This window comes from Triticum aestivum, chromosome 4B (assembly GCF_018294505.1).
Source record: "Triticum aestivum cultivar Chinese Spring chromosome 4B, IWGSC CS RefSeq v2.1, whole genome shotgun sequence".
NCBI classification, from domain to species: domain Eukaryota; kingdom Viridiplantae; phylum Streptophyta; class Magnoliopsida; order Poales; family Poaceae; genus Triticum; species Triticum aestivum.
This window is the reverse complement of record NC_057804.1, coordinates 579,895,068-579,921,187: the sequence shown is the minus strand read 5'-3', so window position 1 is coordinate 579,921,187 and position 26,120 is coordinate 579,895,068. Positions and strand designations below refer to the sequence as shown.

Genomic DNA, 26,120 nt, shown 5'->3' with positions numbered 1-26,120 from the left:
GAAAAAAAAATGTCAGAAAGTTAACAGGCCCATTCGACTGCGGCCAGTCAACCACGAAGACCTGAGCGAATAGTGATGAGCCTAGCTAGCGAGCTAACACACGAGCGAGCAAAGACAAGAGCAAGCAGGAAGATTAGCGCTTAGAGCATCTCCAAGAGGTGCGCGAAATATCCGGCGCGTTGGATAAACCGCCAGTTTGGCGCGTGAGAGGCCACGCGGCGCGCACAGGGGAAAATGCGGCAGCACGCGCGGTAGTTTTTGCGCGCGGCACCCAGTGCGCTGGTTGAAAGCCACGCTCCCGCGACCGCCAACCGCCACGATTTCCTTTCCACCGCGCCTTCTTCCTCGTCTCTTCCAACGCCCCTCCGCTGTTGTGCCTTCTCCCCCGCCCCGCCGTCACCACACCTTCTCCCTCACCTCTTCCAAGCACCGGCTGGTCGTGCGCGCTAGATTTTGCTGCGCCTGATGAAGCACTATAGTGACGTGCTAATTTTTGCAGTGCCTGGTAAAATAAGCACCCTCATGCGCGCACTAAAATACTATTTCGGCGCTGCAAGAAAATTTTAGCGCGCCGCGCTATCGCGTGCCTGTTGGAGATGCTCTTAAGGCGTTGTTTGGGTATCACGTAGAGAACTGGTTCTCCACAAATTAGGAAAACGATGTAACAAACTAAAATCCTATTTGGCAACTCTATCTAATCCGTGAATATAGAAAATCTGGTTTTCCATAATCCAAGATTTCGGGTATATGGAAAAACGAGGATTAGTTGTTTTTCTAAAAACGCAATCTGGATATAATCAATTGCTAACTTTTTCTCTGCGCCCATCCTTTTCTCAACAAACTCGTTGATGCGTGTGGGCGAAAAGCCTATCCAAACCAAACAAGGAACGTGACAAATCGATCCTAAGTTTTTTCTAGTCCAAACATCTTTTTTCATAAACTGGTTACACATATAACAATTGATAAAACCGATTTTACTAAAAATTGGCTAAACACCAGTTCTATATAATCCCGTCGCTACCCAAACAACGCCTTAATGGGCCACGACCTGCTTTAAAGGCGCGTGAGCGCCAGCTTCCTCTCGTGGCGCTATAGGCGCCGAGGAGGAGCTCTCGTTCAAGAATGACCCAAATTGTAACCATGGCATTGCCTTACTTAGGATGACATCGAACTCGATAGAGATTGGACCAAAAGTAATGTACTTGGCACTGACGGTTCAAAATGCTAGTAACATCGATAGAACAGCCTTGGATAAACCCATGTCTGCCGCGGCAGCCACTGGCGGTGAAGCGAGATCAGCGACGGCCACATAGAAATTGAATCTTTCACCACACTTTACTTCTCTTTTGTCACACTTTACTTCTCCATTTTGATCATTTCGGTGGTGGAGTGAGATCTGCCGGGTGAGGCACGGGGCCAGTGTCATTGAGACAATCATGGGGCAAATCATCAACCCCTTGTAAAATGGATCCGGCTTGCCTGCTCCCTTCCTATGCTCCCATCCGTACTCTCACTTCATTCTACGGCTGTTTTTTTTTCCTTTTCTTTTTCTAATCTAATCTTCTCCCCCTCCCTGATTTTAAGGGGGTAGGGCCGGGCCTTATTTTGTTTCAATCAAAACAAACCACATGCGTTGGAGCACGGATGGGCAAATCATCCAATCCCCCGACGAATGCGGCCTAGGTTGGTCTGAATTTGGATTTGGGAGACCACGAGACTAACATCCAGATCAAAACCATATCGACAAGCTGGCCCTAAATAAGGGGAATCCCCTAAACAAAATCCAGAACGAATCGCGGGTATACAATGGCGTGCGTATCATATGGAGATGCTGTTGGGCACGCCGCGGCAGGTGACCCCCGGCGGCGAGCTGGGGGCCAGCAGCTCGTACGGCAGCACCCCGGCGCCGCACCGGTTCCGCCTGCCGTGGTCGGCGTTGCGCCTCTCGATGGTCTCCTCGGCGCGGCGCACGTCGGCCGCGAACATGCCGTGCGCCGCGAGGGCCTCCTCGTCGCCCGTCCACGGCGCCGCGCCCTCGTCGAGGCTCTCGCCCAGGTACTCCTCGTCGGGGGAGTGCGTCGACAGCGTGTCCACCACCGCCATGAACTTGGTCGCCTCCAGCACCCCGGGCATCGCGTTGAGGAACAACCGGTGCGGGTCCGCCAGGAACATGGCGTACTCCGCCGCGTCGCGCTCCGGGTCCGGCAGCAGCCGCCGCATCAGCGGTGGCCGGTTCGGGACGTAGCCGCCCAGCGGGTACTGCCCGAAGTTGAGCGCCGCGTGCTGCGCCGACGCGAGCCAGACGAGCGTGGTCAGGATGTTGGCGAGGTCACGCGGCGTGGACAGCGGCGGCCACCAGGGCGCGTCCCGGAGGTCGGCGTGGCCGACGTGGATCGACTCGTGGTACCACTCTTGGAGCTCGTCGTCGGACTGGACCGTGCCGGCGTCCGGGTAGTAGAGCTGCACGTAGGACTCCACCCAGTTGCCAATGGCGGACCACAACAGAAGCCCATCGTTTGCATAAGGGTAATCCTCGATGAGAAGCCTGATGCCGTGAGGCTGTGTGGCGTCCTCCACAGCCACTCCCCTGAGAACATGAGGATGTCAGTGATCACCATTGTACAAATCATTCTCAGTTACAATGTCAGGCAGTGGTGTGTGGAGGGTACATGCCTGCGGAGGAGGTCGGCGGGGAGGCCCTCAAGGTCGAAGCGCCAGTGGTTGCAATAGTATGCCGAGCTGATCTCGCCAGAGACAGGGCCAGGGGTGAAGCAGGACTCGATCACCCCTTCGGCATTGATCAAGCTCTGCCGCGCAAGCGCATTTATCTCCAGCGTGTACCTCATGTGAGGGTGCAGGAGCTTGAAGATCGGGTGCATTGCGCTCATACGCCGGTGCGCCGCCAGGATGAATGGCTCCATTATAGCATGCGTCCTCAACCTGAAAGAGTTTGTCAAAGTGTACATGGTAAGTATTTCCTTGGTCACACTCGCAGGAGGTGCTCCAGTTTTTTGGAGACAGTTCAAGTAGCAGTGGCATTCCAGTGCATGACTGGGTTTCACTTTCAGTGAATTTCACTGAATTTCAGTCATTTCGGTAGACACCGAAATATTTACCTTTCGGTCAAAATATTTCAGGCATTTCAGTTGCACTCCAGGAATTCAAATCTATTTTTTAAAAAAATTCGCAATTTTCAAATATGTTTTTGAATTTCAAGTGGGTGTTTTGGTCCTTTGGCTGAGATGAAAACCAAAATCACTGAAATTCAGTGATTTCGGTTTGTGCTGAAATATTCCTGAAACTGAAATTTAAAATAACTTCAGCCTAAACAGTTGATAATGAAGAATGAAAAAAAATCATACCAGTGATTAACAAGCTGATGAACACCGGCATCATTGGAGCTGACATGCGCCTTGCCAAGCATCCAGATCCAGTTGGATGTAGCGTCACAGGCAGGGGTAAGAACCCTGCTTGGCTGAGGCTCCCCTGACTGGGCTGGTGGAAGAGAAAGCTCAATCGCGATCGGTTTCAATGTGCCACCTTGAGTCAGGAAGAAGATTGCACGGGTTGCGTATGCTTTCCGTCCCTCAATCGCATTGATCCGATCCAAGAATGGCATGTACACATCATGATGGTCTACAATGAAGAGCTTCTCCTTATCTATTGCCTTTGTTCATAAGGTGTGTGATCAGAATCAGTACAAGAATGATCATTGGTACATAACTGAACATAAATTAAGACTCGGTCGTATGAAGGTACCTCTTGTACTGTCAATCCATTGAGCTGACCAGCAATGTGCCCTTCGGTAATTGATGATTCTGGTGGACCATAGATTGCAGGATCCAGCTTGCTCACTGGTGGGAAAACCTATTTCGATGTAAATCCCCCATGTTAAGTATTTATCAAATAAATACAAAATGGATTACTTTCATTGATCGCCCTAGTAGTATATTAGTACTCCTGATTTCACTAAGGACCATGTATTTTTTAATTACCGTGAGCCTCTCGATGCTAACTGGGTTTATTCCGGCAATAGCCTGCCGTGCAAACTCGTCGTCGCGGAGCCATGCAAACTTGTCCTCTGTGGAATCACAGGATTAAAGCGGCAACTCTCAGGGATACTGAGCCTGAACAAACATTTGGTGATGACACACCAGCATAAGGTAAATTGTGATGAACTTTACTTACTGGAAAGGATGCTAGGTGTGTCATAGCGAAGCATCCCTTCGCTCGACTCCTGAATCTTTTGTACAAATGGTATCTTCTGAAACAGGTGCTCCTGGAGGCCTAGCTTGAGCCTGAGACCCTCCTTGTACAGGTTGTCAACGTGGTGGAAGCCTTGGAAGTTGTGGGTGTCAGCTGAGATTGATGCAATTAGCGAGGGGATTAGGGTGTGAAGTACTGCTCGGAGCCTCCCTGATATAAAGGCTCCCTGTTTCAGCTCCTCAAATGTCTCATCTCGAGGTACGTATATTCGATGCGGCTTCTCCACCCTGCTCTCAGATAGCATGTCTGCACCACAGTTAGGTGCACAATGTTAATTCTAACATTTCTGTATGAGGTGAAATGCCAAATTGTTCTATCTGAAGAATTCATTAGGGTCACTTTGTAAGTAACGGTTTGATTGCCGGTCTTTGAAGTTATAACTAAGCAATAAGCATGCCATATCAGTCACAAAGAATTAAGAAGTGTAATGTAGCACTATCAGAAAAAATCAACACAACTACAAACTAAAGACTCAATTTCATGAAACGAAAATCGGAAAACAACCAACTATTGAACCTTTCGTGGTAAGTAGTGAATACTGACAGTGGTCATGCTTTCTTATGGAGTTCACAGTCACTAGAAACGAAGAAACATGAGAAAACTAAACAATGTAACATAATGTGCTAGATACAGTATATGATGCTTCCAGGTTGCCACTGGACATATGGTTCCAACCTAACTATTCTTTTTCAATTTGATAACTCATGGTGTTTTATCCATGGAGTGCGTCGAATATATTTTGCAAGAATATGACCAAGACTAACTTTTAGCTCTTGTGTAAACCCATGCTTTTTCTTTGTCAAATTCAGACAGCCTCATTGGATCAAACCATGTGGTTAAGGACTACTGCCTGATGGTTCAAGCTACCAAAGTCTGACAATGACATGGCCTTTGATCAAATAGAACTGGACAAACACTGGTAGATATAGTTGGACACTAAACACACACTTTTCTGTCTCAGGCCAAATTCTGTTTTCCACTATCTGCTAATGGTTTCAAGAAGATAACAGAACTTACTAGTATCAGTTGGTGGACGACCGGTCCGACATCGACGTGGGTAAGGGATCTTGTCGCCTCCAAGGATGGGTCTGATGAACTCTTTACCCCGGTCTGGATTCCCCAGATCGTTGTACATGGCATAATCATATATTTGGTCAGATATCTTTCGAACCCCGGTACCATCTCCTCGTAGATCTCTCAGCACCTTCTCCCTTATTTCTCTAAGCCCGGGAGGTGTTTGAGACGGTAAATACGGCTGCATGAGGAGATCATCCATATAATATCACAAATTCAGTATTACAAACTCCCGGTAAATTGAGTCAAGCATAAGGAAATCACTTTACTGATCAAAGAAATCAACTATAAACTGTGTTCGAGAAGGAAAAGAAAAACTATAATCCATTTGAGAATAGGGTGACCATAAGTTGTTTATCATGAACAATGAATTTTCAATGGTCTTGACTAAATTTTCGGCAAATCCTAAAAAGATCGACGAGCCTGTCAGTGTTAACATTGCTGGAAAACATACACATGATTTTTCTTTTTGAAGGAACAGATATATGACACTGATGTCCACTTCGTTCATAAATGTAGTAAGTTAGTGCTAAGAGATTGTTCTCGTACAGGCCACAGATTTTCTCTACTTGGGCCACAATGACATGTCTCAATCAAATCATGCGTTCAAATTGTCCTCCTAGATTTGCACTTAATTACCTCCTTTACTTTATTTTATTTATCAGATTCCAATTTTATTTTCAGACTGTAGCTAATGGCCTCCTTTCTCCCTCTATCAACATCACAGACAACGATGCGCCACCAACTTTAGCAGCCAAAAATCTCTGTTAATCAACGCATGATTGCCATTACGTTTACGTGCACCCAGTCAAGGCCATAACCCAATGCTACCAAGTCCATGACTTCTTCCTGAACCTGAAGCGAAAAAGAACTGCACGAACGCACGTACCTTGTTGCTGAAGAAGACCCTGTTGCCGTCGCCGGGCAGGTCCCCGGTGGTCTGCACCCAGGAGTTGCAGTCGAAGTAGACGGTGCCGCAGGGCAGCGCGCTGCCCTCGACGACGACGCTCTCGAGGAAGAACTCGCGGTGGTGCCGGTTGGCCACGACGATGGCGCCCGGCTCGCCGAAGCCGGCGTCCACCGTGAACTCCGCCGTGTACACCACGTGCTCCCCCTTGGCGCCCCGCTTCGCGCACCAGTCCTTGACCGACGCCCCGCCGCTCCGCGCCGCCTTCCTCGTCCCTGCCGACGGCACGACGGGTCCATGAGCGTCACGTGTGGGGGCAAAACTAGTTGGGAAACGTGGCAGCGGACAAAAGTAAAATCTGGGACTCCACATAGCTTTGCCGGCCACATGTTGATGGGAGAAAAATAAGAGAGAAATGATGGGAGAGGGGAGGAAAACATGCTGATTGCAGTCGTGCGTAGTGATTCTGGTCGGCCCCCTCAACAAAAAGAAAGCGATTCTGCCCGGTCACAAAAACCGGAACGTGATTCTGATCATCAGCTTTGCAATATTCGGCAGTGGTTCTTGGCCTTTTATCATGGAAAATGAAAATGTAGAGGGAATATCCTACTACTGCAAACGCTCGCATGACCGTATCACGAACACGCCATTATTGGATCGTCCGTCTGCGTCTCCTGGTCCTGGCCCCGGTTGCCACCTACCAATTTGGTCTGGACCATGACCATCAACAGCAGCAGACGAGCAGCTAGCATCCCAGAAAGAAGTAAGAACTCGAACGAACAGGGATCGAAACGAATATTTTGGCAAGATTGAACCGCTCCAAAGGCGATTGGGGAAGTCAACTCGGCCGAGCTAGCACTGGTACCAGGAATGAAACTGATTGCTCTGGTGAGTGCTCGCTTACTTGGATCGATCTTGGTGCTGACGAGCTCGAGCACGACGCCCCGGCCGACCATGTCCCAGAGCGCGTCCAGGTGCCCCGCCACCGCCTCCTTGAGGTCCTCCTTCTGCTTCCGCCGCACCGTCAGCGCCGCCCGCAGCGCCACCTTCCCCTGCGGCGGCCTCACCGCCGCCCCCGCGCCCTTCCCGGCCGACGCCAGCCTCGGCAGCTCCTCGCTCACGGCCGCCACCACCACCTTCACGCCCCTCCTGCTGCTCCTCCCTTGCCGCTCTTCTTGCCGCATCGGCGCGAAGCAGAGCTGGTTCCGGCTCCGGCCGGGCTGCGAACTCGAGGTCGCCGGCCGCGCTAGGCCGGCCCCGGCCAGCTCCCTGCACGAGGCGGCCATGCGAATAACCAGCTCCGGCTCCGGCGGTCCGGATCTTTGATGCTCTGTTGTTTACTGTAGGTGGGGGGAGCTAGTGAGGTGAGGTGGTTAGCCGAGAGCCCCGCAGCGTCGGAGTAGTAGAGTAGTACGGAACGATGGAGCTGAGTCAGGGAGAGAGAAGAGTCGTGTGAGCCTTCTGTCCCGCTCGAGTTTTATATTTGCAGTCAAGTCGTGAACAGTGGAGGAGGTGTATGGAACGGACACTACGACGAAGCTGCATGGTTTGCTGTTGACCGGTCGGGGGAGGAGACGAGACGGGTGCAGTATTTTTGGGCTCTGGATGTGTGAATCCGTGTTTTTTTCTGCTCGTGTGAGGCGATCTCGCTGGGTTCAGAATAGCGCTTGAACGGAAATGGAACAGTTTGCACAAAGGAAGACAGGAATCTCCGAAAGGATGTTGGACTTGTGCTGATGTTAGTATAGATATCGCACGTGCTAGTGCTGCGGAGTAGCTAGCATTTCCGGTAAGATTAAAGAACACAAGGACTGAAAAATATCTATCGGCAATATTTACACAGATGAATGAATCTATAGTAATGCAATTTTGTTCTACATATCATGGCAACTGTTTTATGTGTCCCCGTAAGAAAAACTTGTTTTATAGTATGTCTCTTTTGCTCTTTTTTTTTGTTGTTGTTGAAATTCATGGACATGTTGCAGTTTCACCTGCAAATTGATCAGAAATATTAGATTATTTCTCCTGCTGAAGTTGCCATCAGACCATTCGTGTTTTTTATAATATAAAGCATGGCAATTTTATTATTGTAGGTACCTTTGGCGCATTTATTTTTAAATATACCATTGTAGAAGACTATATGATGCAACTCAATTGTATTCATCGGAGTCTGTTACAATATATACAGGTGGTGTCTTGCGTGACAAGCCAACTAACCCCTACAATATCTCTAGGAATCAGCTATACAAGGCTAGAGATAATAGGAGAATCAGTCGGTAATAAATACAGAACTATCACGTTTCAACTCCCCCCCCCCCCCCCCCCCGGCACCCCGCAGTCGAAGCGTCGGCGTCGGTGATGCAAAGACTGGAACGGAACTCCTGGAATGCAGCAGTTGGCAACCCCTTGGTCATGATGTCGGCGAACTGTTGGGTAGTCGGTACATGAAGAACTCGAAGCTGACCCAACTGAACCTTCTCGCGCACAAAGTGAACATCGAGCTTAATGTGTTTGGTGCGCTTGTGCTGCACCGGATTAGCCGCGAGGTAGGTGGCCGACACGTTACCACAGAAGACCACATTGGCTTTCCGAAGTGGAATCTGAAGCTCACCAAGAAGGTGACGAAGCCAACAAGTCTACGCGACCACGTTGGCAATAGCTCGGTACTCGGCCTCGGCACTCGAACGGGAGACGTTAGGCTGCCGTTTAGAGGACCAAGAGACAAGAGAGTAACGGAAGAAGACACAATATCCAGACGTGGAGCATCGAGTGTCAGGACAACCAGCCCAATCTGTGTCAGTGTAAGCAATAAGCTCAGTCGAGGCGGAGGCGCGGAGACGAAGACCGTAGGTTGGCGTGCCGCGAACGTACCGAAGAATGCGCTTGACCAAGGACCAGTGAACATCACGGGGCGAGTGCATATGCAAGCAAACTTGCTGCACGGCAAACTGGATATCTAGCTTGGTGAGCGTAAGGTACTGAAGGGCGCCAACAATGCTCCGGTAGAGGGCGGCGTCAGCAGCGGGCTGGCCAGCGGTGGCGGAGAGCTTCGGTTTGGCCTCGGCAGGCGTGGCGGCCGGCTTGCAGTCAGTCATGCCGGCACGATCCAGAAGATCAAGAACATACTGTCCCTGGTGAAGGAAGAACCCAGAGGCATCGTGTCGCACATTAATGTCGAGGAAGAGTGCAACGCGCCTAGGTCCTTCAGCCGAAACTCAGAGCGAAGACGACCAATGATGTCGCGAAGAAGATCCTCTCGGGAGGTAGTGATGACAATATCATCGACGTAGAGTAGAAGCATAGCCACATGATCAGACCGATAGAGCACGAACAATGACGTGTCAGAGGTGGTGGTGCGAAACCTGAGAAGACTGAGGAACACCGCGATGCACTGGTACCACGCGTGCGGAGCCTGTTTGAGGCCGTATGACGACCGTGACAATAGGCAGACATCATCCGGACGTTGAGGGTCAACGAACCCGGCCGGCTGCTGACAGAGAACCCGGTCCTGAAGATGGCCGTACAAAAAGGCGTTGTTGATGTCGAGCTGATGTACGGGCCAACAACGAGAGGCGGACAACTGGAGGACAACACGGACCGTGGTGGGTTTGACAACCGGAGAGAAGGTGTAAGAACATGTGGTGCCCCCATGTTTGGTTTTGGTAATTGATGACAATCTCTATGGACTAATGGTTTTCTTGAGTTATATTTGAAGGATTTGTCCATAGGTTTTTCTTGAAGTCCATGTGTTGGTTTCAAGGAGTTTATGAGTTGACCAATGTGCTATTAAGGAATTATCCAAAGATTGGTCATGTGAGTGTTAAGCTTATTGCAAGCATGTCTCAAAGAAGAAGATTGTGTGATCATTCATGTTTACCTTCAAGACATTATCCAAATGAAGAGAGTTGGAAAGATTCAAGGTTGATCAAGACTAAGTCAAGAGTGAATCAAGTTGATCAACTCACAAAGCGTAGAAGATGTACCGAGAGGGATCAAGTGATCCCATGGTATGGTAAGCATTGTTCATTGCACTTTGTGTACTAACCCATGGTCTATGTGTGAGTTCTGTGTGGGGTTAGGTACGTGTCCATGGGCTTGCGTCAAGAGGAAGATATCATACAACCCATGGAAAGGATGACATCAAGTGGTGATCGTCATCATGATTGCCGTGTGCAAGTTCAAGTGGAGCATCACAAAGAGATCAAGTGCTTGAATCTTGCCATCCTTTGTGGTATCAATGGTCTTGTGAAGATGTGCCGAAGAGAGGCTCACCCATAGTGGACTATGGGGGAGCAATCATCTAGTCTTCATCGAGCCAACGCAATCAAGAAAGGTGGTCCAACTTGAGGGAGTCAAGATCGTCATCATCTAGCTCAAGTGGACCATGTGCAAGGCAAAGGTTTGCCCTTGATATGTTTTCTCTTTTACCAGTCTCATGGTGGTAGTTGGGAGACCGGGTTATAGGATCGATTGCCGTACTATCAAGGGGGGCTCTCGATGAGTAGCTTGGTCGTATCATTCGTAGAGAGCTCAAACCATTGCATCCTTGCATCTTCTTTCTTGGTTCTTGCTTGGTTCTCTTTGTGAGTCTGAGAGCTTATGGTCATCTTGATGACAAGCTTGAGTTCATCGAAAACGGAGTTCGCATGCGTCTTCTATGATGTTTTTGGTGTTGGAGGTTTTACCGGTCTTATCCGAGGAAGGGTTCTCACCTTTTTCTTATGAGCCTTGTCTAATTTGCTTCTTATTGATATTTCTTTCAAGATTGTGTTAGCCCTTGTTGCTAGCTTTCCAACAAACTTGGTTTCATCGAATTCGAAGCTCGTATGTGAAAGTTGTGGCTGTTCTGATATTGCATGTTTTACATAGAGAGGTTGTACCGCCCCTTAGAGAGGTTGTACCGGTTGACCGGTACAACCGGTGTTTGGAGCGGTTGTACCGCTCCAGAATTGGTCCGGAGGTTGTACCGGCCATGTACCGCTCCACCACCGGACTAGTTTCTATTGTGGTGCGGTTGTTGGGTGGTTGTGGGCCGGTTGTACCGCTTATTGCCTGTTACCGGTTGTACCGGTGCTCATAGCGGTTGTACCACTCCTATGTTATTCTGCACATAACAGGCAGATTCGTGGGGACCTATTTAAGGGGGTGTTCTTCCCCAATGGTTCCCTAACTCTTGAGCTCGTTTTTGCCCCCATTGTTGACCTTCTTTGAGCTTGCTAACTCTCAATCCCTCCATGGATTCTTGCTAGTTTTTGAGGGAAAAGAGAGAGGAGATTTAGATCCACACTTCCACCAATCACTTTCTCCTCTATGTGAGGGAAACCCCTTGGATCTAGATCTTGGAGTTCTTTGTGTTCTCCTTCTTGGTCTTCCTCTCACTTTCCTCCCTAGCATTAGTTGCTTTGGTGGGATTTGAGAGAGAAGGACTTGGGCACTCTGTGTGCCCTTGCCATTGCATTTGTGCATCGGTTTGAGTTCTCCACGGTGATACGTGGAAGTTAAAAGTTGAGAAGCTTATTACTCTTGGGTGCTTGGTACCCTTGAGCTTGTTCCTCTTGGGTGCTTGGGCGTCCTAGACGGTTGGTGGTGCTTGGAGCTCAATCATTGAGGTGTAAAGCTCCGGGCAAGCGTCGGGGTCTCCAATTAGGTTGTGGAGATCGCCCCGAGCAATTTGACGGATACCGGTGACCGCCCCCAAGGGTTGCCAAAGTGTACGGGTTCGGTGACCGCCCCCAAGGGTCGCCATTTGTACGGGTTCGGTGACCGCCCTCAAGGGTCCCTTAGTGGAATCACGGCATCTTGCATTGTGCGAGGGCGTGAGGAGATTACGGTCGCCCTAGTGGCTTCTTGGGGAGCATTGTGCCTCCACACCGCTCCAAATGGAGATTAGCATCCGTAAGGGTGTGAAATTCGGGATACATCATCGTCTCCGCGTGCCTCGGTTATCTCTTACCCGAGCCCTTTACTTATGTACTTTACTCTGTGATAGCCATATTGTTCTTTGTCATATATCTTGCTATCGCATAGTTACTTTTCTTTCTTAGCATAAGTTTTTGGTGCACATAGTTGAGCCTAGTTGTTTTAGATTTTGTTCTTGACAAATTAACCGCTAGGTTTATTCCGCATTTGTTCAAGCCTAAACCGTAATTATTTTAAAGCGCCTACTCACCCCCCCCCTCTAGGCGACATCCACGATCTTTCAATTGGTATCAGATCCTCGTCTCTCCTTTTAGGGCTTAACCGCCTAGAGAGTAAGGATGTCTACTAGGGGTTTAGGATTCTCTGGCACTCTTAGTTTCGATGGCACAAATTTTGATGTTTGGGTAATTCGCATGCTTAATCTCTTTAGGGTCATAGACCCAAATTTGGAGTGAATTGTAGATATGGGTTTTTCTCCTCCAAAGGATCCGCAAAGATTATCTTTAGAGGATGAGAAAAACTCTTATCTCAATGCTCAAGCTTCTAATGTGCTTTTCGATGCTTTGAGCAATGTAGTTATATTTCAACTCATGCCGTTCCGGGATGCTCATGAGTTGTGGAGAAAGCTTCAAGATAAATATGGTGTGTCCAAGTTTTGTAAGGATGATTGTTCTCCCTCCACCTTCGGCCGCTTTGTATTCTCAACTTCTTCTACCTCACCTACATGTGGTTTGCAACAAGGTAATGACATGGTGAGTAGTGGTGTTCATTGCAATGATGATAATGGGCTTATTGTTGATAATCCTTCATCACTTTCTTATTGCAATGCTTCATCTTTGGACTTTAACACTTCTAGCACTCCAAATGTTTCACATGCTTGTGTTGATAGTCCTTGCATATCATGTTGAAATTGCTTGACTAAATCTCATGATGATATGCTTGCTATGTCTTGTTGCCATGATAAAAATGCATCTATTTCCTCGAATTGTTGTGCTAACAATGTAGAGGAAACCGAACACTCCATGGAACAAGATGTGGTGTTTAATGGTGCCTCAAGGGATCCTACATCATCCTCTATTGCTTTTTGCCTTATGGCTAAGGCGTCAAAGGTATCTCCTACTTTGTACCCCAATATGTCTCTTGATGATGATGTTGATGCTAATGATGATGAGGATAATGATGAAGAGAATGATAATGTTGCCTCCTTAAAAACTAAGGGGGAAATGATTTTTAAAGCTCTTCATAAAAATAAAATTGCTCGTTCCAACTTCATGGAAATAATGTCCATTGCCATTGATGGCAAGAAATACATTGAGGAGTTGGAATCTCATCTAGAGGAGCATGAGGCCACCATTGAGAAAATGGAAGCTCATGGGCATGATTACGCAAATGAGATCGCGGAGCTATCTCAAGCTCTTGAACATGAACAAACCACCTCCAAATCTCTTGATGAGACTTTTGCTCTAGAATTATCTAGAGTGAGGGAATCTCATGATAGAGCTCTTGAGGTGGCCAATGATTTCAAAACTAAAAATGCTAAGCTTGAAGTTTCTCATGCTAGACTCCTTGAGGATTTTGAGCACCTCGAAAATGGCTCAAGGGTCATCAAGGGTGAGCTCATCAAACTCATCGAGTCTCATGCCCAACTTGAAGCTTCATATTTAAAAGAGCTTGCCAATTTGTCCTCTCCTATTGTTGTAAATGATGATGCTTGTGCTACTAACTCTATTACTTGTGAAGCATCCATTTTGAAGGAGAATGTTGAGCTACGCGCTCAACTTGAGGTGCTATCTAGCAATTATGGGAAATTGGAAGAAAGCCATGAAAAGCTCTCAAGCTCTCATGATGATCTTCTAGTATCCCATAATGTGCTAAAGGTAGGTCATGAGGCCATGATTGCTAAGGTAACATCTAGTGAGCCTCATGTGGACACTAGCACTACTTCTAGTCAAAATACTATATTGCCATGTGCTAGTCCTTGTAATTCATCTACTCACAATGTTGGTAAATCTTGTGATGAATTGCTTTCCTTGCCTTGTTGCTCTAACGATGAAGCTTATACTTCCTCTAGTACTTGTGTTGAGACTAACCATGTAGAAGAAATCAAAGAGATCAAGGCCCAAGTCACTTCTTTGAAGAAAGACTTGGAAAAGAGTCATCAAGGGAAATCCACACTCAACAATATCTTGAGTGTGCAAAAATCCCCCAATGACAAAGGTGGACTTGTATTCAACTCCAATAAGAAGAAGAAGTCCAAGATGAACAAAAGGAAGGGCCAAGAACAAGTCAAGAATTCAGCCAAGATTGTTTGCTTCAAGTGCAAAGTAGAAGGGCATCATGTTAGATCTTGCCCATTGAAGAAGAAGGCCATTAGTGTCAAGCAACAAGGGAAGAGGGAACAAGTTCAATCTCATGCTCAACCTCAAGTTGAAGAAAGGCCTCTTCCCAAGAAGACTCAAGTTAATGCTTCTCTTGTTGAGAAATCAAGTGAGAAGAAAGTGAAGAGTAGACGTTGCTGCTTATGTCGTGAGAAAGGCCACATCGCTTCTTCATGCACTAGTGGTAACTTATCCAACCCAATTATTATTGATGATATCTATTCTCTTGGGAAGGATAAGGTTGGCAATGTGTTTGCCAAGTTTGTTGGTACTCAAAGTGGTGTCAAGAAAAGAACCATTTGGGTAGCCAAGCCTATTGTGACTAACCTCTTAGGACCCAACTTGGTTGGGGACCAACAAGCTCAAACTTGATCAATAGGTGTTGTTGGAGGGCATTGGAGACTTGGCTACATTATGAAGAATTAAGGGGACTTCATCACTCTTATTGTCTCAAGCCAAGTCAATTGAATCATCAAGTTTATATCTTATAGCCAATGTGCCTCCTTGTGGTAACTTGTACTTAAAATTGCTTACATTGAAAGTTACTTGCCCCCTTGCATGTTTTGGTTTTGTTCCTTGCATGTGTTTGTATATGATGTGTCTCCAAATTGCCTTTGTGTATGTTGGTTTGCACATCATGTACTTGTGTGTCGTTCGTTGAGCCTTAGTGCATCTTGGTTGTATGTTAGTTGGCTCGTGTGAGAGATTAATGGAATATCCCATTATGGGGGAGTGATGTGCTTTGTGCACTTCGCAATCCTATAAAGGTGGGTACATGGGGAATACCACTTAGTATTGATATTACAAGATTATCTAGTCGCTAGGTGGTATATCTCTCATGAGAAATTCAAATTCTAAATAGTCCATTAATTATCTCTTGTTTGTTTCTCTTATTGCCTCTTGTTAAGTTTTTATTGGTATCACATTATGGGGGAGTAATATGCTATGTATATTACTAGCCTAGAATATGTGTACATTTGAGATTTTGTCACCTAGTGTTGATATTGTAGATTATCTTGTTCCTAGGTGGCATGTTAGCTCTACAAGTTGCAACTTGCTTGTGTTTGGTGTGAAGATGATGTTGGATATCCTTGCTATCTACCACCGGGATTTATTTTCAAATACTTCTTATCTTTCACAATTGGTAGTCACTTATGTGTGGTAGAATTTTTTGATCATCTTTACTTTGGCTTTTGTCTTTATTTGCCTTTTCTCTTGCCAAGGTTTGTGTCAACTCCCGTTGTCTTCCCTACCACTTGTGGATCTTGTTTATTTCTTGTTTTTGTCTAGTGTTTTCTATTTATAGTGAAAGTGGTGATCCCACCTTGTGCATTTTGTATTCAAATGCAAATCCTATATAATGCACAACTCGTGGGGGAGCTATCCTATTTTCTTTAGAACACTCCTCTTGTGATCCTTATCAAGTGTGTTTTGGGTGGAAGGCAAGCCATTTCTTTTTGGTATTTTGTGCCATCATGAAACTTTGTTGAGAGGTTGGTTTGTTTGGAACCATCCTCTCTTTGGGAGTTTGACATCTTTAATTTAGTGTGTATCAATGGATATCTCACTCCTTGATGTATCTTGTGATGATTTATCTATTTGGTATCCTTTTTCACTTGGCATTTTGTTTTCATTGGTTTCGGTTCAAGCATGCATATTTACTTCTTGTATGTTATTTGGCATGCTTTCTTTCTTTGACTCAATATATAGGGGAAACTCCACCTAGCCTCAATTTGGATGAATGTGCATGAAATTCATTTTCATATCTATATGCACATATTTATGTGGAGTTTGTCCTATGTATTGGTGTTTCTAACTATGTGGTCCTAATGAGTTTGGGTACCGTTTAGTTTGTGTTGTTCTTCTAGGAACATTTGGAGATGCATTGGATGCTCGGCTCACTCACAAGGAAGGTGTTTCCACCATGTGCTTATTGGAGTCAAGCTAGGATGATCAATGAACTACCATCTACCTTCAATTGGTATCTACTACATCCTTCCAATGGTATCTCGGTAACAAGTATCTATTCATGCTTTCCTCTCTTGCATTCAAACTTGTGTAGGTTGCATCTTGGCATGATATTCATTTCATATCTTGTGATACTTGTTTCCTTTCTTAAAGCATCTCAACAATGATCTCATGTTGCTAGTTGTGATGTCTTTGATGGTTGTGTGGTAGGAATTCATCTATATCCAATAAGACCATATCTAGCCATGTGCTATGCTTCCAAGCAAATATCTTATTGGTATATCTATGACTTCCTTTTGGATATCTTGTTCCTTCGTGTTGTAACTATTTTGGGTGTACATCCTTCTTTGTAGACATATATCATCATGATTTCGTCTACCTAGAACCTTATACACTTGAGAGAAATTACATCTCTAGATGATATCCTTTCTTTCACGTCCACCTTGTCTTTCTTTTGTTATTTCTTTGGTGGCTCCGTGAAAGCTTTTGCCTTGAGTGTGTGTCCTCTATCGTTGCATCTTGTTGCACTTTTGTGTGGTGAAGATTATTTTCCTCTTGCTTATCTTTACGAGGCTTTTGCCATCTTAATTGGTATCTCTCATCTTGATGAGGCTTTCATTTTCTATCTTCACCATGGGTTGTCACAAGCATAGGTTCTTTATATGCTTATTAGTAAGCTTGTGAACCCATTTGCCTGTTGTATGTGGGAATGATAGGCCTTGTACCATGTGCCTCATTCTTTCAAGACTATGTTGATGCGTAATGCTCATCCTTATTTTTAGTCTTCTCAAGTGCTTCGCCATGACTCACACACATCATTTTGGTTGAGCCTACTCTTAAGTTGCCCCGTTTATATGTTGCTCAACCATGTGCTTGTTGCAAGCACTAGGCTTTGTTTCCTATTTGCTCACTTGCACTGGGTGTGAGTTTCTATTGATTTTGGGGGAGCTATGATCCTACTTTGTGCACTTTGTATTCAAATACAAAAACTCTTATGTGTGCACAAATCATGGGGAGCTTCTCTAGTTTCTTTAGAACACTCCCTTGCTCATATCCAGGGATGGATTAAGGGGGGGACGAGGGGGGCGAGACCCCCCCCCCCAACGATCGAGTCATCCCTCGATAGGGATCGACTATTCCGTAATATTTCTGCCTACGTACATGTACGTAAACTGCTTCGCCCCCCTGTCTCCCTCGACCTTGATAACTAACGTGAATACTCAGCCCATATAGCCTTTTTCTTTAGAAATCCTCAGCCCATGTAACTTTTTTTGAGAAATCCTCATTCCATCTAACAGGTACAGCCCATATGGAGCACACAAATGCGAAGCAGGCCATCGTGAAAAGCGAAGAGGCCCTGTTAGTTATTACCCCACTAAGCCACGTATCGATATGGATGCTAGTCTGTTCGTTTCCACGCCGCTCCGATCGAATCCCTCCATCGCGCCGCCATCAAGAAGTGGTAAAGGGAAAGGGGACGCCGGGACGCCGGGACAAGCAAGAGCTATTGTGCCGATCCACGGCCACGCTGCCGGTTGCCGGCAGCCCGAACATGCACTTGAGCGGCAACAACTTAAGGAAAAAAGGTAATTTATGTTTACATCGGATTAGTTCATGCCTCTAATAAAAACTATAAAAGTTTAATCATACAAACATCTTGATCCAAACACAGATGTGAAGAGGAAGAGGAAGAGAGTCGAATCATCAGTTATAAAGTTTCCAATTATTTATTTGTGCTTGTGTATACATGAAGAGGAAGAGGGCCGAATCGATTCAGAAATTTTTCAAACAAGTTGATTCAAGTTCTCAACCATCAAAACATGATGTTGCTGTGCAATCTTGCAAAGCGAACCAACCTAATCCTAACCGAGGCTAAAGACTTCCATTGATGTCACCATGAGGTAAGCAATAATTATTTAATTTCAAACATTTAGAACTTCTTAATACATTATCTCTAATAATTATTCTCTGTGCATCAGGTGGTTAATGTTTCAAGCATCTCCCTTTAGAGGAAATGGTGAATAACAGGATGCCCAGAACCAAGGTAATAACCGGACCTTAATTTAATTGATATGCAAGCTCCTAATAAGAAATTATGCAACTAACAAAATTCCATAGATTACCTCGATCGTGTAGTTGTTGTCTATCTATCAATGCTCAGATTTGCATCTCTTTTTCCTCTTATCACTATAACATGTTGGTTAATTCTGTTAAGAAATTAGTGGAAAGCGGGTTAACCTAAGGGAAAAAAATCTCTTATGCCATTGTCTTTTCCCCCCCTATGGTCAAAACCTGGCTCCGTCCCTGCTCATATCATAATATCCTTTTTCATGTGGCTCGTAGGATCATTGGTCTAGTTGGTTCAATTGATATCCGTGGATTGCTTGCTTCAATTGGTATCCTCTGATTGCTTGTGTCTCTCTTTGTTATGTCTTTGTGGCATATCTTTCTTTTGCAATCTTTGGGCCTCAATATAGTTTGTCTTCCTCCAAGTACTGACAGTTGGGTATGTGTATTGCATTCCACTCTGTAGTTGAGAAATACAGAATTTCTGGAGGACCACAATTTATATTGGCCTTCTAAGCTTTTCGCCCATTTTGGCAATCGATGCCAATGGGGGAGAAGTTTCAGAGAGTTTTGTGGAGAAGTCGTCTGAGTCGTCTCCTTGCTTTGGATTTGGTTCTTAAGCTTTTGCATCTCATTCTCATGCATCATTGGTTAATGCATTGCATGGTGATGCATAATTCCTTGTATAAACTCTCTTGAAAGTGATTGCCATCAATTACCAAAATGGGGGAGATTGTAAGAACATGTGGTGCCCCCATGTTTGGTTTTGGTAATTGATGACAATCTCTATGGACTAATGGTTTTCTTGAGTTATATTTGAAGGATTTGTCCATAGGTTTTTCTTGAAGTCCATGTGTTGGTTTCAAGGAGTTTATGAGTTGACCAATGTGCTATTAAGGAATTATCCAAAGATTGGTCATGTGAGTGTTGAGCTTATTACAAGCATGTCTTGAAGAAGAAGATTATGTGATCATTCATGTTTACCTTCAAGACATCATCCAAATGAAGAGAGTTGGAAAGATTCAAGGTTGATCAAGACTAAGTCAAGAGTGAATCAAGTTGATCAACTCACAAAGCGTAGAAGATGTACCGAGAGGGATCAAGTGATCCCATGGTATGGTAAGCATTGTCCATTGCACTTTGTGTACTAACCCATGGTCTATGTGAGAGTTCTATGTGGGGTTAGGTACGTGTCCATGGGCTTGCATCAAGAGGAAGATATCATACAACCCATGGAAAGGATGACATCAAGTGGTGATCGTCATCATGATTGTCGTGTGCAAGTTCAAGTGGAGCATCACGAAGAGATCAAGTGCTTGAATCTTGCCATCCTTTATGGTGTCAATGGTCTTGTGAAGATGTGCCGAAGAGAGGCTCACCCATAGTGGACTATGGGGGAGCAATCATCTAGTCTTCATCGAGCCAACGCAATCAAAAAAGGTGGTCCAACTTGAGGGAGTCAAGATCGTCATCATCTAGATCAAGTGGACCATGTGCAAGGCAAAGGTTTGCCCTTGATATGTTTTCTCTTTTACCAGTCTCATGGTGGTAGTTGGGAGATCGGGTTATAGGATCGATTACCGTACTATCAAGGGGGGCTCTCAATGAGTAGGTTGGTCGTATCATTCGTAGAGAGCTCAAACCATTGCATCCTTGCATCTTCTTTCTTGGTTCTTTCTTGGTTCTCTTTGTGAGTCTTAGAGCTTATGGTCATCTTGATGACAAGCTTGAGTTCATCAAAAACGAAGTTCGCATGCGTCTTCTATGATGTTTTTGGTGTTGGAGGTTTTACCGGTCTTATTCGAGGAAGGGTTCTCACCTTTTTCTTATGAGCCTTGTCTAATTTGCTTCTTATTGATATTTCTTTCAAGATTGTGTTATCCCTTGTCGCTAGCTTTCCAACAAACTTGGTTTCATCGAATTCGAAGCTCGTATGTGAAAGTTATGGCTATTTTGATATTGCCTGTTTTACATAGAGAGGTTGTACCGCCCCTTAGAGAGGTTGTACCGGTTGACCGGTACAACCGGTGTTTGGAGCGGTTGTACCGCTCCAGAATTGGTTCGGAGGTTGTACCGGCCATGTACCGCTCCACCACCGGACTAGTTTCTATTGTGGTGCGGTTGTTGGGCGGTTGTGGGCCGGTTGTATCGCTTATTGCCTGTTACCGGTTGTACCGGTGCTCATAGTGGTTGTACCGCTCCTATGTTATTCTGCACATAACGGGCAGATTCGTGGGGACCTATTTAAGGGGGTGTTCTTCCCCAATGGTTCCCTAACTCTTGAGCTCGTTTTTGCCCCCATTGTTGACCTTCTTTGAGCTTGCTAACTCTCAATCCCTCCATGGATTCTTGCTAGTTTTTGAGGGAAAAGAGAGAGGAGATTTAGATCCACACTTCCACCAATCACTTTCTCCTCTATGTGAGGGGAACCCCTTGGATCTAGATCTTGGAGTTCTTTGTGTTCTCCTTCTTGGTCTTCCTCTCACTTTCCTCCCTAGCATTAGTTGCTTTGGTGGGATTTGAGAGAGAAGGACTTGGGCACTCTGTGTGCCCTTGCCATTGCATTTGTGCATCGATTTGAGTTTTCCATGGTGATACATGGAAGTTACAAGTTGAGAAGCTTATTACTCTTGGGTGCTTAGTACCCTTGAGCTTGTTCCTCTTGGGTGCTTGGGCGCCCTAGACGGTTGGTGGTGCTTGGAGCTCAATCATTGTGGTGTAAAGCTCCGGGCAAGTGTCGGGGTCTCCAATTAGGTTGTGGAGATCGCCCCGAGCAATTTGACGGGTACCGGTGACCGCTCCCAAGGGTTGCCAAAGTGTACGGGTTCGGTGACCGCCCCAAAGGGTCGCCATTTGTACGGGTTCGGTGACCGCCCTCAAGGGTCCCTTAGTGGAATCACGGCATCTTGCATTGTGCGAGGGCATGAGGAGATTACGGTGGCCCTAGTGGCTTCTTGGGGAGCATTGTGCCTCCACACCGCTCCAAACGGAGATTAGCATCCGCAAGGGTGTGAACTTCGGGATACATCGTCGTCTCTGCGTGCCTCGGTTATCTCTTACCGAGCCCTTTACTTATGTACTTTACTCTGTGATAGCCATATTGTTCTTTGTCATATATCTTGCTATCGCATAGTTACTTATCTTGCTTAGCATAAGTTGTTGGTGCACATAGGTGAGCCTAGTTGTTTTAGGTTTTGTGCTTGACAAATTAACCGCTAGGTTTTGTTCCGCATTTGTTCAAGCCTAAACCATAATTATTTTAAAGCGCCTATTCACCCCCCTCTAGGCGACATCCACGATCTTTCAGAAGGTCTCGGAGAAGTCAACATCGGCATGTTGTGCAAAGCCACGCACAACCCAGCGAGCCTTGTACCTATCGAGATAACCGTCCGGGAGGAGTTTGTGACGAAAAACCCACTTGCCGGAGATGACGTTCTCTCCAGGAGGACGCGGAACAAGAGTCCAAGTCCGATTGGTGACAAGAGCATCATACTCAGCGCGCATAGCGGCGGTCCAATGCGGATCACTCAACGCAGAATGCACCGAGTGCGGAACTGGAGAGATGGTCATGACGCTGAGGTTGTGGTAGCGCGGGTTTGGCTGATACACCCCAACCTTGGCACGCACCACCATGGAGTGGTGAGATGGTAGGGGAGGCGTGCATGGACCGCGTCGAGGGGCCACAACCGGCGGCCCTGACGATGAATAGGACGCGGGCGATCCTAGGGGCGAGGCCGGTGGCGTGGCCGGCAAGGCGCCAGAGGGCCCGGCGGGGGACAATGCCGAAGGCATCGACGGAGCCGAGAGGGCAGACTCCTCCGGAGCCGGTGAGGAGGACCGCGAGATGCGCGGAGACCCAGGAGAGGTTGGGGATGAGACCCCCGAGGGCCCGGCCTGGGGCGAGGCCGGGAGCAGGGCTGGTCCTGAGGAGGCCGGCTCCTCCAGAGCCGAGAGGAGAGGGCCTAGAGAGACCCGGGAGGTCGGCTCCTCCTGAGCCGGCGAGGGGGACGCCAAGGGCAGCGAGGCCACGACCGAGGACGAGGAGTCCGACGGGGTCGCAGCCGTGCCCAAGCACGGGGTGGAGGGAGTGTAAGGGCTCCGCGAACCCGTCGAGGAAGGGTGTCTGGAGAGGGCGCGGAACGCGTCGAGACCTGCTGAAAAGGAAAAACAACCTCATCAAAATAAACGTGCCGAGACACGATCACACGATGGGGCTCCAGGTCATAGCAGCGGAAGCCTTTGGTGTTGGGTTAATACCCACGGAAGACGCAGGCAAGAGAGCGAGGTGCCAACTTGTGCGGCGCCGTGGCTATGATATTAGGATAACAAAGGCAACTGAAGACATGGAGATCATCATATGACGGATGTGACCCGAATAGGAGATGATGAGGGGTGTAGTTCCACCGTGGTTTACAAGGCCGGATGTTGAGAAGAAGCGCATAGCTGTGGCAAGAGCATCGGGCCAAAACCGGGCACGCATATGTGCGTGGAAGAGCAGAGCGCGAACGCTCACATTAAGCGTGCGAAGAACATGTTCGGCACGACCGTTGTTGTGATGTATATGGACATGTAAGACGAAAAATAGTGCCATGAGTGGATAAAAGAGTGCGAATAGCAAGGTTATCAAATTCCTTCCCGTTATCCGTTTGGAGATGAGCAATGGTGCGATGAAAATGGGTGGCAACATAAGCATAGAAAGCATGAAGTGTTGAGGCGACGTCGGATTTGCAGCGTAATGGAAAGGTCCAAGTTAAATGAGAGAAACCATCCAAAATCACAAGGTAATATGATAAAACCAAATTGCTAGGCACGGGATATGTCCAAACATCACAGTGAATAACATCAAAGGAAAAGTGGCAATTGATGATGATGAAGAAAATGGCAAACGAATGTGTTTTCCTACACGACAGGCATGACAAGTATGTGCCTCCGATTTATTACATGAAAATGGAAAAGTCTGCAAAGCTTTATGAAGGACGTCGGCGCCGGGATGAACGAGACGAGCATGCCAGAGGAAGACATCAGCGTGAAGGGCGACAGGACCGTGGCTCGTCGTTGGGCCGCACGGATAGAGACCGCCGGGAGAATCACATCGGTGCAGAACCTTCCGGGAGTGGTCATCCTTAACAGAAAAACCATGTTTATCAAACTCAACTGTAACAGGATGTTCACGAGTAAGAGAACGAACGAAATATAAATTTTTGATTGAGGATGGAGACACAAGAACATTGTTAAGAGGTAAAGATGATGATGAGAAGGGGAGGGAAGACACGCCGTGGTGAGTGATGGGAAGTGTAGAACCATCACCTACAACGATGCAGGAGAAGAAGGAGTATGGAGAGGCATGAGAGAGGATACCGGGGTGCGACGCCATATGAGCGGTGGTGCCTGTGTCCATGTACCAGTCCCCACCGCCGGAGTAGTTGCTTGGGGAAGGGGTGGTGTGGAGGGCGGCTAGGAGCGCCGGGTCGTAGGAGTCGCCTGTGGGGGCGGCGCCGTAGTGGGGCGGCATGGCGGCATTGTAGGGTGTGGGCCTGCCGTACGCCGAGGTGCCACCGGGACCAGAGCCACCCAGCCCGGCCAGGAGAGCCTGGTGATGAGCCGGACGAGGGCCAAGGATGCCCGGAGCAGGCGCCCGCGCTAGCGGCATGGAGTAGGCATGGACCACCCCTGTCCAGGGGTTGTATCCCATGAGCCAAGGCGGGGGCGCCGAGGCCGGGGCAGGGGGCGGGTACATCCACCTGGCAGGGCTAGGATCCCCCGTTGCAGGCCCGTCCGTCGCGACCCCCTCCCCTCCCCCCCCTCGTCTCTTCTAGTGGCCGCGGTCAGGGGCAGCGGGCGGCTGTGGAGCCGGGGCGCGAGGAGGCCGCGGGAGGGCAGCCGGATCCCCGATGGTGCTGGCGTGAAGTGTGGCGAGCGACGCTTGCCGACCCGCTTGACGAAGACGTTTCTCCTCCATCCGAAGGTAGGTGACGGCCTTCGCGTAGGAGGGCGTGGTGAAGGAGAGGTTGGCAGCGGACTGGCCAAGGTTGGGGTGGAGGCAGCGGAGAAGGTTGGTGAGGAGGACCGAGTTGTCGATCACCATGTCGACATCGTGAAGCTCATCAGAGAGAACTTTCAGCTCGGTGCAGTACTCGTCAATCGTGAGATCATTTTGCTGCATGGTGAAAAATTCCCCTTGGAGAAACACGCGGCGCTGAAGCTTATTGTCGAGGAAGAGGTCGCAAAGCCGCGTCCAGATGGCATGCGCGGACGGGTCGTGGCAATTCACCATGTCAAAGAGCCGGCGCAAGATCGTGAGGAACAACCACTTGACGATACAAGCGTCGACGGCCAGTCACTCGTCATCGCCTTTCATGTCGCGGATGTCGACACTCCCGTCAACATGCTCAATGAGACGGTAGGAGCGGAAGAGGAGCACAAAGTAGGTGCACCAAGCGTTGTAGGAGGGGGAGTCGAGCTCAAGGATGACAGGAACATGGTCTTTGGTGGGTAGTTCATTGAGGCGGCCGGAGGTGAAGGCGATGATGGTGGTGGAGCTGCCGAGGGAGGAGTGGGATCCCACCATGATGATGGAAAACTGCGACGTCCGGGAGGTTGGGGAGGGTCTAGGGTTTGGCGGCGGCGGTAGCGGCGGCGTGGGAGGGTTAGGGTTTGGTGCGGCGGCGGCGGCTCGGGGAGCAAGCGGCGGCGACGGTAGGGAGAGAGGAGGTGGCGGCTGAGGGAGTCCTGGATAAGGGGGTATCCGGACAGCCGGACTATATACTTTGGTCGGACTGTTGGACTATGAAGATACAAGATTGAAGACTTTGTCTCGTGTCCGGATGGGACTCTCCTTGGCGTGGAAGGAAAGCTTGGCGATTCGGATGTAGATCTCCTTCTCTGTAACCGACTCTGTGTAACCCTAGCCCCCTCCAGTATCTATATAAACCGGAGGGTTTAGTCCGTAGGACACATCAACAATCATACCATAGGCTAGCTTCGAGGGTTTAGCCTCTCTGATCTCGTGGTAGATCAACTCTTGTAATACTCATATCATCAAGTTCAATCAAGCAGGAAGTAGGGTATTACCTCCATTGAGAGGGCCCGAACCTGGGTAAACATCGTGTCCCCAGTCTCCTGTTACCATTAGCCTTAGACACACAGTTCGGGACCCCATACTCGAGATCCGCCGGTTTTGACACCAACATTGGTGCTTTCATTGAGAGTTCCTCTATGTCGTCACTGTAAGGCTCGATGGCTTCTCCAACCTTCAACAACACCGTCCAGGGTGAGACTTTTCTCCCCGGACAGATTTTCGTGTTCGGCGGCTTCACACTGCGGGCCAACTCGCTTGGCCATCTAGAGCAGATCGACAGCTACGCCCCTGGCCATTAGGTCAGGTTCGGGAACCTAAACTACATCGTCAATGTCCGCGGAGACTTGATCTTCGACGGATTCGAGCCCACGGCAAGTGCGCTGAACGATCGCCACGCACATGACTTAGATCTGCCGTCGGACAGTATTCGGGATATCACCCCCGCCATGGCTCCGGACCCTGA

General features: G+C 47.8%; 1 protein-coding gene across 1 annotated transcript; it reads right to left on the bottom strand.

Annotated features, from left to right (window-relative positions):
- Window positions 1-1,718: 1,718 nt before the first annotated feature.
- On the bottom strand, window positions 1,719-7,702 carry LOC123093384 (probable lipoxygenase 6). Its single transcript, XM_044515336.1, has 9 exons — window positions 7,152-7,702; window positions 6,230-6,522; window positions 5,284-5,521; window positions 4,189-4,512; window positions 3,996-4,081; window positions 3,760-3,867; window positions 3,363-3,667; window positions 2,674-2,940; window positions 1,719-2,587 (listed from the first exon to the last, which is right to left on the bottom strand). The coding sequence occupies exons 1-9, from the start codon at window positions 7,531-7,533 to the stop codon at window positions 1,819-1,821; spliced, it is 2,772 nt and encodes a 923-aa protein (XP_044371271.1). The 5' UTR covers window positions 7,534-7,702; the 3' UTR covers window positions 1,719-1,818.
- Between the last annotated feature and the right edge of the window lie 18,418 nt (window positions 7,703-26,120).

Bases quoted from the DNA above. Each gene is read 5' to 3' on its own strand.
- LOC123093384 (XM_044515336.1), bottom strand. From the start codon at position 7,533: ATGGCCGCCTCGTGCAGGGAGCTGGCCGGGGCCGGCCTAGCGCGGCCG. The intron at 4,082-4,188 runs GTAAGTAAAGTT...GTGATTCCACAG, and splicing joins CACACCTAGCATCCTTTCCA to AGGACAAGTTTGCATGGCTC. The intron at 2,588-2,673 runs GCATGTACCCTC...TCATGTTCTCAG, and splicing joins CCCGCCGACCTCCTCCGCAG to GGGAGTGGCTGTGGAGGACG.